General features: G+C 48.5%; 1 protein-coding gene across 1 annotated transcript in view; it reads right to left on the reverse strand.

The window, feature by feature from the left end:
* Nucleotides 1-3,575: 3,575 nt before the first annotated feature.
* The window catches only part of DECR2 (2,4-dienoyl-CoA reductase 2, peroxisomal), a 16,063-nt gene continuing 6,278 nt past the window's right edge, over nucleotides 3,576-13,360 (reverse strand). Inside the window, exons 4-10 of the mRNA XM_015429724.1 lie at nucleotides 12,916-12,967; nucleotides 11,286-11,421; nucleotides 10,726-10,850; nucleotides 9,143-9,232; nucleotides 7,368-7,470; nucleotides 5,356-5,573; nucleotides 3,576-3,915 (exon numbers count right to left, since the gene is read on the reverse strand). Of these exons, the coding sequence (XP_015285210.1) occupies nucleotides 5,356-5,573; nucleotides 7,368-7,470; nucleotides 9,143-9,232; nucleotides 10,726-10,850; nucleotides 11,286-11,421; nucleotides 12,916-12,967 (724 nt within the window). The 3' untranslated portion in view covers nucleotides 3,576-3,915. The remainder of the gene's footprint in view (nucleotides 3,916-5,355; nucleotides 5,574-7,367; nucleotides 7,471-9,142; nucleotides 9,233-10,725; nucleotides 10,851-11,285; nucleotides 11,422-12,915; nucleotides 12,968-13,360) is intronic.

The following is a 13,360-nucleotide window of genomic DNA, read 5'->3' on the forward strand; positions in this document are numbered from 1 at the left end:
GCACGCTGAACTGATGCTTATGCCTGAACACCCGGCACTGGGCACAGCTACCAGCCGTCACGGAGAATGTGCACAAACAGGATGTTTCAGACACTACCTGGTCAGTGTGCATCATTTCCCACTTGCGTGCCATCGTGCAGTCTGTGAAAGGCTCACGCTGGTATTGCAGATTAAGCACACAAGGACTGGACTCCCGCCTCACTCAACCTGTTTTCGTCCTCCAAAGTAACCTGGGAAATTTCTAGTATGACCCTTTCCCTTTGGCTCCCCCTGGGTAAAGGAACCATCTTGATTTTCAAAGTTTAGTCACTGAGTGTGTTTCTTTGCCTGAATACGTTGCCAGTTGGACACATTTTGGACTTTTTCCACCACCACCCGAAAATCTTACAAGTGGAAGGGTCGTAGCTGCCTTCTACTCAGAGCTTCAGATTTAACCATTCTCTGCCGTTCACATCCATCTGCCAGTAACATACAGCATATGACAGCTATCGTATCACCAAACACAGATGCTATTCGATACTTTAGAGTGGCAAGGGTATGGGATAGAAAAACGCACAGCGGGAAGCAAATTCTTTTACAGCCAGCCAAGGGGTAATGCAATTAAATGTTCACAGCTGCAAACAGCACTAAAAGGTGGTGTGTGTGTGTGTGGGGGAGAAATCAAAGGAAGGCACCCTGAAGATTATGGGATGGAAAGGACGTGATGCAAGAAAAAAGCTATTTTTAGGACGGCTTCTGCCTGGTGCGGATGCAGAGGCTGAGAAAACGTGACTTCATGCAGATGAGGCACTGTATAATTAATAGGGCTCTGATGCCACAGGAGCGCAGAGAAAGCACAGCAGTTGGATCCTGGGCACGCAGCTCAGGGGCTTTCCAAAACCCAAAGTTTCATTAAAATAAAAAAAAGCAAGTTTCTAGTCCTTATGATGTGAGGATGCATGGAAGTTTATGGTCAGCGCCTATTTAAGTTAAGCTTTCATGACCCGAATAACTCCTTACTCCCCCCTTCCCTCCTGCCAACCTAGCAGTTCGAAAGCAAGACATTGCAAGTAGATAAATAGGTACCACTTCGGTGGGAAGGGAACAGCGTTCCGTGCACCTCGGTGTTTAGTCATGCCGGCCACATGACCACGGAAACATCTTCGGACAGCGCTGGCTCTTCGGCTTGGAAACGGAGAGGAGCACCGCAACCCTAGAGTCAGACTCGCCTGGCTTTCCAGCAAGGAAACCTTCACCTTCACCCCCCTTCCCATTCCTCATTAGCCAAACACGATTAGCCAGTCAACAAAAAGCACAACTCCACACAAAATTTTGTAAATTTGCACACATCATAGAACTTGCAGGACTCGGCTTGTCTCGGTAGAGAATCAGGATGCGCTTTTAAAAGAAAAACACAGACCCAGCAAGGCTCATAATTCACACCTCTGCTTTACAGTTAATTGCCAGGCTTGGTTCAGGAACCTGCTGACTGCTATTTTTGTACAAGGGAATGGATTGGGGCACAGCAGCAGCCCCCCCCCCAAACGTGGGCAGAAGGACCAGCCTTTGATAGTACTTTTATCGACTGGTGATACTGTAAACCCGGAATCACTGGCTGACAAGCAGTGCATCTGACAGCGAAAACCTGTTTTTAAAAAACAGTGGAATAATAAATTATTCAAATGCTCACAGAATTAACTCACGGCAATAAAAAAGAGTAAGCTGGATCTTGTGGATCCGTTCTGCTACAGGCTGCAAGTCTGAATTGGTAGGCAGCTGCTGACACCGAATGGAAAAACCCGTTCGTCACTCATCTGTGTGGAATCCAACCCAGAGAAGCTTTTTAAAAAATCTGCCCAGCAGCATAGAAATGCCAAAAGCTACATGCAGCACCCGTGATTTCTTAAAGAGCTCTACAACACCTTTTCGCCATCCACGCATCCATTTAGCACGTTTTCCCAACCGACGTTTGTACTCTACGCAAAAAGAACTGAAGGGTACAAATCAGACAGCCGAAAAAGCAACATTACAAAGGGGGGGAAATGAAAGAAAACCAGCCACAGGACATTTCAGTCTCTCCCGACATTCTCATTGTTGACTTTACAGCTGCTACTACTCAAGCCAGTGCCCCGTAGGTATGCTTGTGACTAGACCTCACGTGACAGGTTATTCTTCTCTTAAAAGCTTAGCAGGATATTGGAAGTTTCAAGCCCTTTAAAAAGAGTTCAGTCTCCGGCAGTAGTAGATGCGGAGCACGCAATTCAAGTGTTTTTGGCCTCTTTTAAAAAAAGGGTCCTGTGATACTAATCAGGAAGATTTATCAAGCAATGGAGAAAAGGAGACATTTAAAAAGTACATGTCTGTCAGAGCGGCATAGCAAAGCTCAAACACTCAAAGCGAGCGTTCAGACGGACGCCTGGGAGTGGTTTAAACTGCTCCGGTTCGAGGCACTTTTTTTTAAGCTGGAAGAAATGCGATCACACTTACCTCCTTGTCCGGGATCGCTGCGCAGCCACGCCGTTCGCACATCTTTGAAGAAGCCGAAACGAAGCTCTTACCCGGGAACTTTGTTAGAACTTTATTGTTCACAGAACGTCATTGTTTATTTGCTTCAACTTGTTCCAATTGTATTTCATGCTGCATTCTATCGTATTGTACACCTTTGCCTATATATTTAGACAACTGTCATTTTTAGCGTCTAATTATTCACAACTCTTGTCACCATCCATCACCATTCTGCATCTCGGTATGCTCAACAAGGCAGCAGTGGGTTAAGTCAATTATGTTTGCATTACTGAAACTACCTGACTGTATGGCTCTGAAATATTATTGTAGGCAGATGTGCTGATGACTCCATGTATGTGTCAATCTGGCCTGATCTAGGATTGTAACAAATAAAGACTGATTGATTGACTGAGGGGAAAAACTACCATAAGATACCGCCTGGGTTTCCAGGGCTCGAAGCGGAGGTCTTTCACTGCACTTACTACCCAATCCTTTCAGTGGAGATGTCAGGGATTGAACCTGAGACCGTCTGCATGCAAACTATTAAGAGCAAGGCCAGTTCCCAAGCTGTTTACCCCCCTGCCGGAGACTATGTACAACTGCCTATATTTATTTCTCCAGCTGGGGAGAAAGCAGGTCATGGACAGTGTTCCCTCTAAGCTGAGTTAGTGTGAGCTAGCTCACAGTTCTTTAGCCTCCAGCGCACACATTTTTGTCTTTGCTCGGGAAGGATGACTCCAGTGCAAACTAATGTATGCAGTAGCCAAATCACCTGCTCACAACTTTAATGCCAGTAGCTCACAAAGTAGAATTTTTGCTCACAGGACTCCACAGCTTAGAAGGGAACATTGCTGGCGGAGCAGGAGACATTGGAGAAGAATAGCAAGTGCACAGAGAGAGAGAGAGAGTGTGTGTTCCCTCTAAGCTGAGTTAGTGTGAGCTAGCTCACAGTTTTTTAGCCTCCAGCTCACACATTTTTGTCTCCGCTCAGGAAGGGATGGCTCTAGAGCAAACTAATTTATGCAGTTGCCAAATCACTCGCTCACAACTTTAATGCCAGTAGCTCACAAAGTAGAATTTTTTGCTCACAAGACTCCACTGCTTAGAGGGAGCATTGGTCATGGACAACTTTTTTTCCCCAGCCAGAAAGCAGCAGGGAGAGAATTCTCCTTTTGAGATAAAGTAGGTTGTATTTGTGAAATCAATACTGAAGAAATCCTAAGATGAAGCTGAGCTCGAAGTGGCATGCCCTTAAACACGGCCACTTCCACGCTTGTCTGAGGCCACCCTGCTGTCAGAGAAGGACCGAAGCTGCCCCACAATGACCCCACATCGATGTTTCTGGAAAAAGCATCTCAACGGAAGCATCCTGTCGGCAAAGTCCTGATGTCCTAGTTCATTTGTCTTTTTTCCCGTCCGTGGCCCAAACAGCTGTAAGAAAGAAAGAGGGATGGCGGATGAAGCTGACGAGATCCAAAGCAAATTGGCAGAAGCGAGATCTGAAAGCATCCAGGTGGCAAGAGCTTCTGCTGGACAGGTAAGGCAATCTTATTTTGGAACGTCCGGGTTGCTCAAGAGCTTTGCAGTTCAGCCCGGAATAAAATTAAATGACGTATGTAGACAATACATAAGGAAAAGAAGTGTTTCTCCCCCCCACCCTTAAGTACAGAACCCATAAAGAGAGAACCCCGAAAGCTAAGCTGTTCATGCATTTTAGTTATAAAACAGCCAATAAATAAATCCATCACATGCACAGTTAGAACGCCAACGCAAGCCGAATCTCAATACTTCCTGAGAAAGTCACAACGCAAGACGGTGCAGTCATCTTGACGACACCCCAAGGAGACGTTGAGGCTAAGAGACTGAGATGCAAACGAGGAAGTGACTGGTGCGAATGTCACCTTGGTTGCAAAGTCATGAGGTGGCCTGCTGCACGTCAGACCCATTCCAAGCTGCCTTTGTATTCCATTTGAGTAACTGGTCGCGAACGCCTTTTCTTCTGCCATTTCAGACAGACCCGTTTTAGTAACCAGCTGCTAGTGGGATTTTTTTACCGGTTCATACAAATGTTATAGATTTATTTATTTTATACCCCACCCTATCCCGTGAGTGGAATGTTTGCGTCGGGTGAGCAAAGCACGCTTTTGAGGGAAACTGCTTTCTTCTGTTTTCTGCACACAAGTAGCTTATTTAGAAAATGTTAACTTTTATATATAGGGAAGGAAGCGTCTAGTCCTCATGGATACAGATTTTCAAAAATGCTGCACTGAAGTTTCCAAAGGATCAGAAGTGTATGTGGGGAAGTGACACAAATCCGTCGTATTTAACTTGCTTGGTTTCGAAACACAGCAAGCAGCAGCGTTTGCACATTTCGAACGTAATTAATGCAGAACAGGAACCGTAAGAAGAAAAAGAGACACTGACTTGGCATCAGCCGCGCTCATGAAAAGCTGTATGGAAAGTCGTGTTCGTCGCACGTGCTTTAAGACATGCGGGTCAGCCACAATCTTTGACCCCACAACGCATTTTGGATGCCAGTCTGGGTTAGGAAGAAACTCTCCCAGATGGTGCAGCCGATAGATCCCACTTCCCCGGCCACGGGGCCAGAAGGTAGCTATTAGCCTCCATACTCCCACCCATTTTGCCACAGACCTATGCAGAACTGTTTTGGCTGTGGACTCAGAGCGTTCCCTTGGAAGACAAAGCAAAGATCCTGATGTTTATCCCTCGCAGCCGCCATGCACAGCGCAGGTACCGAGACGTCCCCACTGCAAGACACCCCGAGGAATGCAATGCGACACAAACTCTCACCCCACCGCGGGGCCCTCGCTTAGCTCCCTAATCCCCCACAGAGCGGGAAAGGAACGTCACCTAGAGTTTAGAAGAGTGTGAGGCAATACCCAACAGAGAGGGGAAGTCGTTCGGGGTGGTCAGCCAGCTGCCCCCGTCCACCACCAGGGTCGTGCCGGTCACGTAGGAGGCCAAAGGGCTCGCCAGGTACAGCACGCTGTGGGCGATCTCCGTCTTGTTGCCCATGCGCAGGAGGGGGATGGTTTGGTAGACACCACTCGACTCGGCGTGACGCCCGCCTGCGGGGGAGTGAAGGGGAAGGCAGGGATCAGAAGAAGGAGTGGCCGAGGAAGACCGTCACAGCTCATTCTTATTTATTTATTTATTTGGATTTATATCCCGCCCTCCCCGAAGGCCCAGGGCGGCTAACAGAGGCATAATGCCAGATAATAACAATAAAAACAGTATAAATTACTAAAAATACAGAATAGACAATTAAATAAGATTCATAAAAATCATTTCGGTGCTCCCCTACTCACTTTCAAATGTTAAAAACGAAGATGGTGTTCTCAATAGTATAGCTACACAACAACAGCAGTGCACATCGCCACTGCCCCGTCGTTCCCTAGAAACGTCCCGCTCCCTCCGATGGTACCCGCACCAGCGGTGGCAATGTGCGGAAATTATAGGGCGTTGATGGAACAGTGGCGGCGGCGGCTCCTATTTGAAAGCCTGGCGGAAGAGCTCCATCTTACAGGCCCTGCGGAACTGTACAAGGTCCCGCAGAGCCCGGATCTCCTCTGGGAGCTCATTCCACCAGATAGGAGCCGCCACCGAAAACGCCCCAGCCCTGGTCATCGCAAATTTGATGGTCTTGGGGCCTGGAACATCCAGGAGATTTTGATTCCCCGACCGTAGTGCCCTTGGGGGAACATGTGGGGAAAGGCGGTCCCTTAGGTAGGCCGGTCCCTGTTCTTCTCAGAGAAGAACAGCAGCCACTCACAAAACCCAACAGAAAGCAGACACCTTTTCACTCCCTGGAGATCTCGGTTGTGCAGAAGGGCCCTGGCTTGGGGGATACAAAGCAAACACCCTTTCTCAACAGATTTGAGTCTTCACCTTCATAAAATCCAAGTGTTGCCTAGAAAAGGCTTCTAGTCCTCAGGGTGCAGAGACTCCCAAATCCAGCCTGTCCTTCTGCGTCCTCTTCTCTTTTGCATGCCTTTGCACTTTATTTATTTATACCCCAGTCTTCTCCCCAGTCGGGACTCAAAGTGGTTATAATGTGATTCTTTCCTCCTCCCTGTGAGGCAGGCCAGGCTGAGAGCCGGTCGTGGGCCCAAGGTCACCCAGCAAACTTCCATGGCGGAAGTTTGGGATTCGAATGCAGGTCTCCCAGTGTCCTAGTCCAACACTCTAGACACAAGCAGGACAGGTCCCCGTGTCAGTCTGTCTGTCTGTAGCAGCAGAGAAGAGCAAGAGTCCAGTAGCACCTTAAAGACTAGCAAAAAACATGGCAGGGGAAGAGCTTTCGTGAGTCACGGCTCACTTCTTCAGATACCGGAAGAAGTATCTGAAGAAGTCAGCACTGACCCACAAAAGCTCATCCTCTGCTGCATATTTTGTGAAGTCTTTAAGGTGCTACTGGACTCTTGCTCTTTTCTACCATCTATACCAGTAATGGCGAACCTTTTAGAGACAAAGTGCCCAAACTGCAACCCAAAACCCACTTATTGATCGCAAAGGGCCAACACGGCAATTGAACCTGAATACTGAGGTTTTACTTTAGAAAAAACAACTCATACATTAACTTAAGATGATCCAAACAAAGTAAGGAAAGCAATCCCAAATGCTTTCATATACTTAAAATTATTTGGCAGAGAATTCGACACTTTAATGATGGTCTGGGCCTGGCTGGGGCGATGGCACGTGTGCCCACAGAGAGGGCTCTGAGTGCCACCTCTGGCCCCCGTGCCATAGGTTCGCCACCACTGATCTATACACTACGCCATTCTGGCTTGTTCATCCAAGAACCCCCCCACCCCCCCCCACCCAGAAAGCTCAATACCTACTGCCGGTACTTGGTGCCTTACCCAAACGCCGGAAGCCCTCTGTGCCTGTAATGGGACCCGGTGCCAGGCTGTTCACTCTGATCCTGTTGGGTCCCCATTCGACAGCCAGATGCTTGGTCGTGCTCTGATGTTCCCAGTTCCAAGATGGGTTCCGGTAGGATGGATCCGGACCAACGACGTAAGTTCCAAAGCGGCAGATAGCCAGTCTTCTTCCCAGGGCCCGACTGCACCCAGATGGTATCTCTGCCAATTTTCGGCGACGGTGCATTGATGGAACAGTAGCGGCGGCGGCTCCTACTCAAAAGCCTGGCGGAAGAGCTCCGTCTTGCAGGCCCTGCGGAATTGCGCAAGATCCCACAGGGCCCGGGTCTCCTCCGGGAGCTCATTCCACCAGGTAGGAGCCGCCACCGAAAAGGCCCTGGCCCTAGTCTCGGCGAATTTGACGTCCCTGAGGCCTGGGGTAGTCAAAAGATGTTGGCCCCCCGACCGTAGTGCCCTTGGGGGAACATATGACTGGAACCCCAACAATCCCATACACCCCACCAGGAGAATCTTACTGAGGTATGCTTTTTTGTACCTGAATGTTAATTGCCACATGCAAGGAAACATTAAAACTGGCCTTCGCTTTCAAGCGTAAAGCAAACACAACCCCTATACCACCGCCATGGCCCAGCAAATTTTATACAGGCACAAAGTTTTTTTCTTTAAAGCATAGAATTTTCCTTCTTTTTTTAAAAAAAATATATTTGTGTGTGTGTGTTTTGTGCTTGCCTGGAAGTCACGGTTGACTTCTGGTGAGCCCTACTGGGGGCTTGGACATTTCTCAGAGAGGTGGCTTGATTTAGTCAGCCTCTGCATCCTGGCCCTGGTATTCCTTGGGGGTCGACCTTCCAAGGACTTGCCAGAGTCGGCCCTGCTGAGCTCCCGAGATCTGACGAGATCGGGCTTGCCTTGGGACTACCCAGTTCAGGGCAAGCACAGAATCTTTTTTGACGCTAACAGGAAAACAGCTAAGAACTCATGTAAGTATTTGGAAAAGGACAGACAGAGCTTTCCAAACTCATCTCTGGACACTCCTCCATATTACGTACTTTCTCCCCAAAACGCCAGCTTTCTGTACGTGGGAAGTTTTACTTTGGGAAAGATTTAAATGCAAGTCATCCCCTTCTTGCCTCGTGAATTGGTACAGTCCAGGGAGCACTCCACCGTGTGCTTTCCCCCCAAAAGTGCTTCAAGTTAGCTCTACGGCACCCTTACCAGAGTTAATTTTTAAAATTAAACTGAATAAAAAAGTGATGTATGGACTTTTAGTGCATACCATTTACTGTAATGAGTTTTGACAGCTGATGCTTCCGTAATGATCAATAACCAACAAAACTAAAAAAACAGAGCATGAAAAATCCTTTCCTAGTTCAGAAAGATAGAATTCTCCGGTAAATAAATGCCGTATCCACAAGAAGGCCCTGCCCCAGTTTACTGTTTAAGAGGCCAAACAGCTGCCCCGATCTCGACAGCTCTTGGAAGCTAAGCAGGGCCGACCCCAGCAAGTACTTTGTACAAGGAATACCAGGGCCGGGACGCAGAGGCAGGAAATAGCAAGCCACCTCTCTGAAACGTCCTAGCCACACTAAGGGTTGCCAGAGGTCACCATGACGTCCAGGCTCACAAGCACACACACACACACACACAATAAATAAAGGACACTTACAAAGAGAAGAAGCAACAACCAGCCCCCCCACGAGGCTGCAGAAGGCCGAAAGAGAGAGCAAGTTTTTACGAGCATTCACCATACCTACAGCAGCCTTAGCCGTCCCAGCATGCACCTGGAGAGCCTGGCCTCTGTAGCTGAGCGTCGCCGTGATATTCACGATGACTCCACCGTGGTCCTAGAACGATTGAGGAAAAAAAGAGAGAGTCGATTTGAGCAACAAATCCGGAGGAATTAACAACAACTCAGGAGGAGTCCAGAAGCGAAGCCACACTCCCGTGTCCCAGAAGACCACACAATCCGTAGGTTTGCTTGCTGAACGGCCTGTGAAAGAGCGGGAACCTTCCAGGAGCGGCTGCCCCAAAAACGCACAAGCTGAGGGATGGGTGAATCCCGTTACACGTGGGCCGAGGATGTGGGTGATGATTCAGCCACCTGCCCGGATGGGAGACCACCTAGGGAAAGGGTGGCCAAACTGCAGCTCGGAAGCTGCCTGCGGCTCTTTCACACATATTGTGTGGCTCCTGGCAGGGCGGCTGGGGAAGCATGCCTCTCCAATCGGTCTTCCCTTCCCAAGCCAGTGTTTCCCTCCCGGGGTAGGCATGAGGTGGGGGTAAGCCTAGACCCTGGGTTACTTTACCAGAAAGAGGAACAGAGAGAAGGTTTGGAAATCCTTAAATTCCTGGTGGCAGCCCAATCTACCCAGTTTTCAAAAGCAAAGAGCACATTTAAAGGGGAAACCAGCCCCCCTAAAAAGAGAGGACGCCACAGATACCGATGGGGAACACTCAACCACAAGCCCACATGTTCCATGGCCCTATTTTTCCACAGGACATCTAAAGCGCATTTTAATAAAGTGAATACGGCTATAGTTGGCGTCTGCAGAATCAACAGCAGTCTTTTTTGTTTATCTTCTGCTGTCTTTATTGTCGGGGGCCTCTGATTTTTGCAATCTGGCCTTCTGACATTGCTGACTGTAGTCTAGCCGGAGCTTGTCAGAGCTCAGAAGCCAAGCAGGGTCAGCCACGGTCAGTACTGGGATGGAAGACCACCAAGGAAGGCCACAGTTGCCCTGGCCTGGATAGCCCGGGCAAGCCCGATCTCATTGGATCTCGGAAGCTGAGCAGGGCCGACCCTGGGAAGTGCTTGGAAGGGAGACCTCCAAGGAATACCAGGGCTGAGATGCAGGGGCAGGCAATATCAAGCCACCTCTCTGAAATGTCCAAGCCCCACGAGGGCTCACCAGAAGTCAACCATGACTTCCAGGCACACACACACCCATAAAATCACACACACACACACACAAAAGGAAGGTTAGAGTCGCTACGCAAAGCCAGGCGATGGCAAGCCACCTCTGAACGTCTCTAGCCCTGAAAACCCCTTGAGGGGACACCATAAGTCAGTTGAGAGTTGACACAGCACATCATTATTTATATCCACATAAAAGTTTCACTGCATCGGTCCCCAGTGTCTCCATTCCAGCTTTACTGTCTGCGTCTTCCATGCAATGCGTTCTCATTTTGTGGACAATAGGTATTCTGCCGGTCTAACCGCACCATTTTTCATTGTCACCCCCCCCCCTCGAGTCTTGTCTAGAAAGGTGGACTAAAAAGGGAGGAAAAGAAAGAAATCAGTCGGTTCAAGGGCTTGGGAAAGGGAAGGACTACTTACCCGGAGGCACTTATCGTACAAGACTTTAGAGACGTTGAACGTGCCCAAAGTGTCTATGTCAATGACCGTTTTGTAGGCGTTGAAGGACAGGGAGTTAGCCGGGCAGAGGAAGTTACCTGCAGCGTCTGGGGAAGGAAACCAGAGACGGAGTCAGGGGCAGTCAGGGCCACCAGACCAGCTTCCCTTTGCATGAGCAACAGCTTATCCGCCCTATCATATGAGCGAGAAAGCATGGGGCATGGTGGCAGGACCCCCACTTTGCACGCAGGTCCCCAGTTCCAAATCCTTGCTATCTCCCCTTAAATATTATCTGGGAAAAACCCCTCTTGGCTGAAGACCCCTAAAGAGCTACCACCAATCGTTGGAGACACTGACAAACTAGGAGAACCAACTCAGTATATGAACAGCATCACACATAGCCCTCCTTGCATCACACATAGTCCTCCTTGCACTCGCAGGGACCCTGTTTCCCAAGCACACATTGGTATCCATTTTATTCTGGGCTTGCCAGTAGCCGGTCAGGGCCCCAAACAACATCCTCCGCCCTCGACACAACTCACTGTTAACAAGGATATCAATCCTCGAAAACTCTTTTAGGGCTTCATCCACGGCTGCCACGATCATCTGGGGCTGCCGGACATCGAGAACGAGGGGTAAGCATCGCTGGCCAGTGGCTGCTGACAGTTTTTGGGAAGCCTGTAAAAGGAAAGAAGGGTTTGGCATGAAATGCTAACACACACCCCTCTCATCCTGGCATCTTGTGAGTAGGTTAGGCAGAGAGAAACAGAGACACACAGACAGGGCCTTTTGAAACCGCCTTTGTAGCCAGTTTTAGTGGCTGTTTGCAAATGGATTCTTACTGTCATTTCAGACAGACCCATTTTAGTAACTGGTTGCTAGCGGGATTTATTTGCCTATTCGTACAAACCCGCTTGTGTTGGGTTAGCCAAGTGTGGTTGAGCCGCTTTTGAGGGAAACGGCTTTTTTCTGTTTTCAACCCCTTTGTTGCGCTTCTGAATTGCTGTGGTGTGCTGTTTAAAACGGTCATAGCACTTCCTACAATGCCACTCCCCCCCGCCCTTTTTCTCCATGCGATCTTCCTCAGACTTTTTTTAACAGTCTAAGGTGAGCACTATAGCGCTAAACCGCTATAGCACTATTGAGATGCACTGACTCCATGGAGTCAATGCATCTCAATGGTGCCACTATAGCACTTCAGTGCTATATTGGTTTAGCGCTATAAGTGCTCAAATTTTAAAAAGTCGAAGGATGATTGTATGGCATAAAGGGGGCGAAGAAAAAGAAGCAGCACTGTATGAAATTACCTTAGCGCTTCAGAGATGGCTCATTAACAGAAGGATATTCGTCCTTTTTCCCACCCCTTTTATTGCCACGCAATCTTTCTCAGACTTTGTTTGGAATGTTCTAAGTTGAGTGCTATAGCGCTAGACCAATACGGCACTGAATGGAGACTCAATGGTGTCAAGACATCTCAATGGCGCCACTATATCAGTGCTATATTGGTTTAGTGCTATGGCTTGTTGCATGTGCCCGCCCCCTGGGCTCTTTACTGCCGGAGCTCCGCTCCTGTGCGCTCCTGCAGAAAATGACCCCTGACTTTACTCGAAATTGGGCCAACAACGAATAACACCTGGTTTAGAACGGTAATGTGAACAGGGCCACAATGACTGTGATTGGCCCAAGGTCACCCAGTGAGTTTCCATGGCAGAGTGGGGATTCGAACCTGGGTCTCCCAGATCCTAGCCAGGCAGTCTAACCACGACACCAGGCTGGCTGTCATCTTCTTGAGCGGGACAACTTCCTCCTGCACAAATCCGCTGCCTTCCACTCTGGTGGGGATCTCAGGAAGGCTGCCTCCACCAAAACTTTGATTTGTTTCCAAAAGGCAGTGCCGTCTGGCCGTCAGCAAAACAGGTTATATCAGATTTCCAAGCTGTGGCATGAAGTTCTTCATGGGCTGTTAGGAGAGCCGTCAAACTGGTACAGTTTGACGAGTTCCAATAGCACAAAGCTATCAAAATGCAGACGTCGATCTTAACAGGAATTACTCAAAATATTCAGCCCATCGTTCATCGGCTGCTGTGCATCGTTTGGCACTTATCCAACACTGCTGTATTGTTCACCAATCTCTTTTTTTAAAAATCTTACTGCAATGTCTCACGCACTCACCTCTGTCAGTTTCTGCAGGTTCCTGCTTGCAATGATTGTCTGGCAGCCATGCCTGCAAAGGAAAGCCGCACAAAATGAGGAACCCACGGGACCCACATCACACACACAGAAACCTTCCACCCAAAGGGGAAATCCATTTGCTACTGAAGCTACAGAAGCTGTCTTTGTCACACATCTAGGATCTGCCACTTGGAAAAGAAGAAAATTGCTCAAGTAACACAATTATCCAAAAACAGCAATTGCTCAGTACCAGAAAAATTAAGCAAATTTTTCTTCTAGCATATGTGTTTCTGGACTAGAACTCGCTTCATCATATGCTGACCAAGCAGCCCCTACTCCACCAAAGCATACACTAGAAGAAAGATAGTATTCATTCTTTAAGCTACCATGAGACTCCAGTTCATTTTCCCTGCCACGGACAGACTAACACAGGTACCTCTCTGGA

This window comes from Gekko japonicus, unplaced genomic scaffold (assembly GCF_001447785.1).
Source record: "Gekko japonicus isolate JY-2015 unplaced genomic scaffold, Gekko_japonicus_V1.1 scaffold894, whole genome shotgun sequence".
NCBI lineage: Eukaryota > Metazoa > Chordata > Lepidosauria > Squamata > Gekkonidae > Gekko > Gekko japonicus.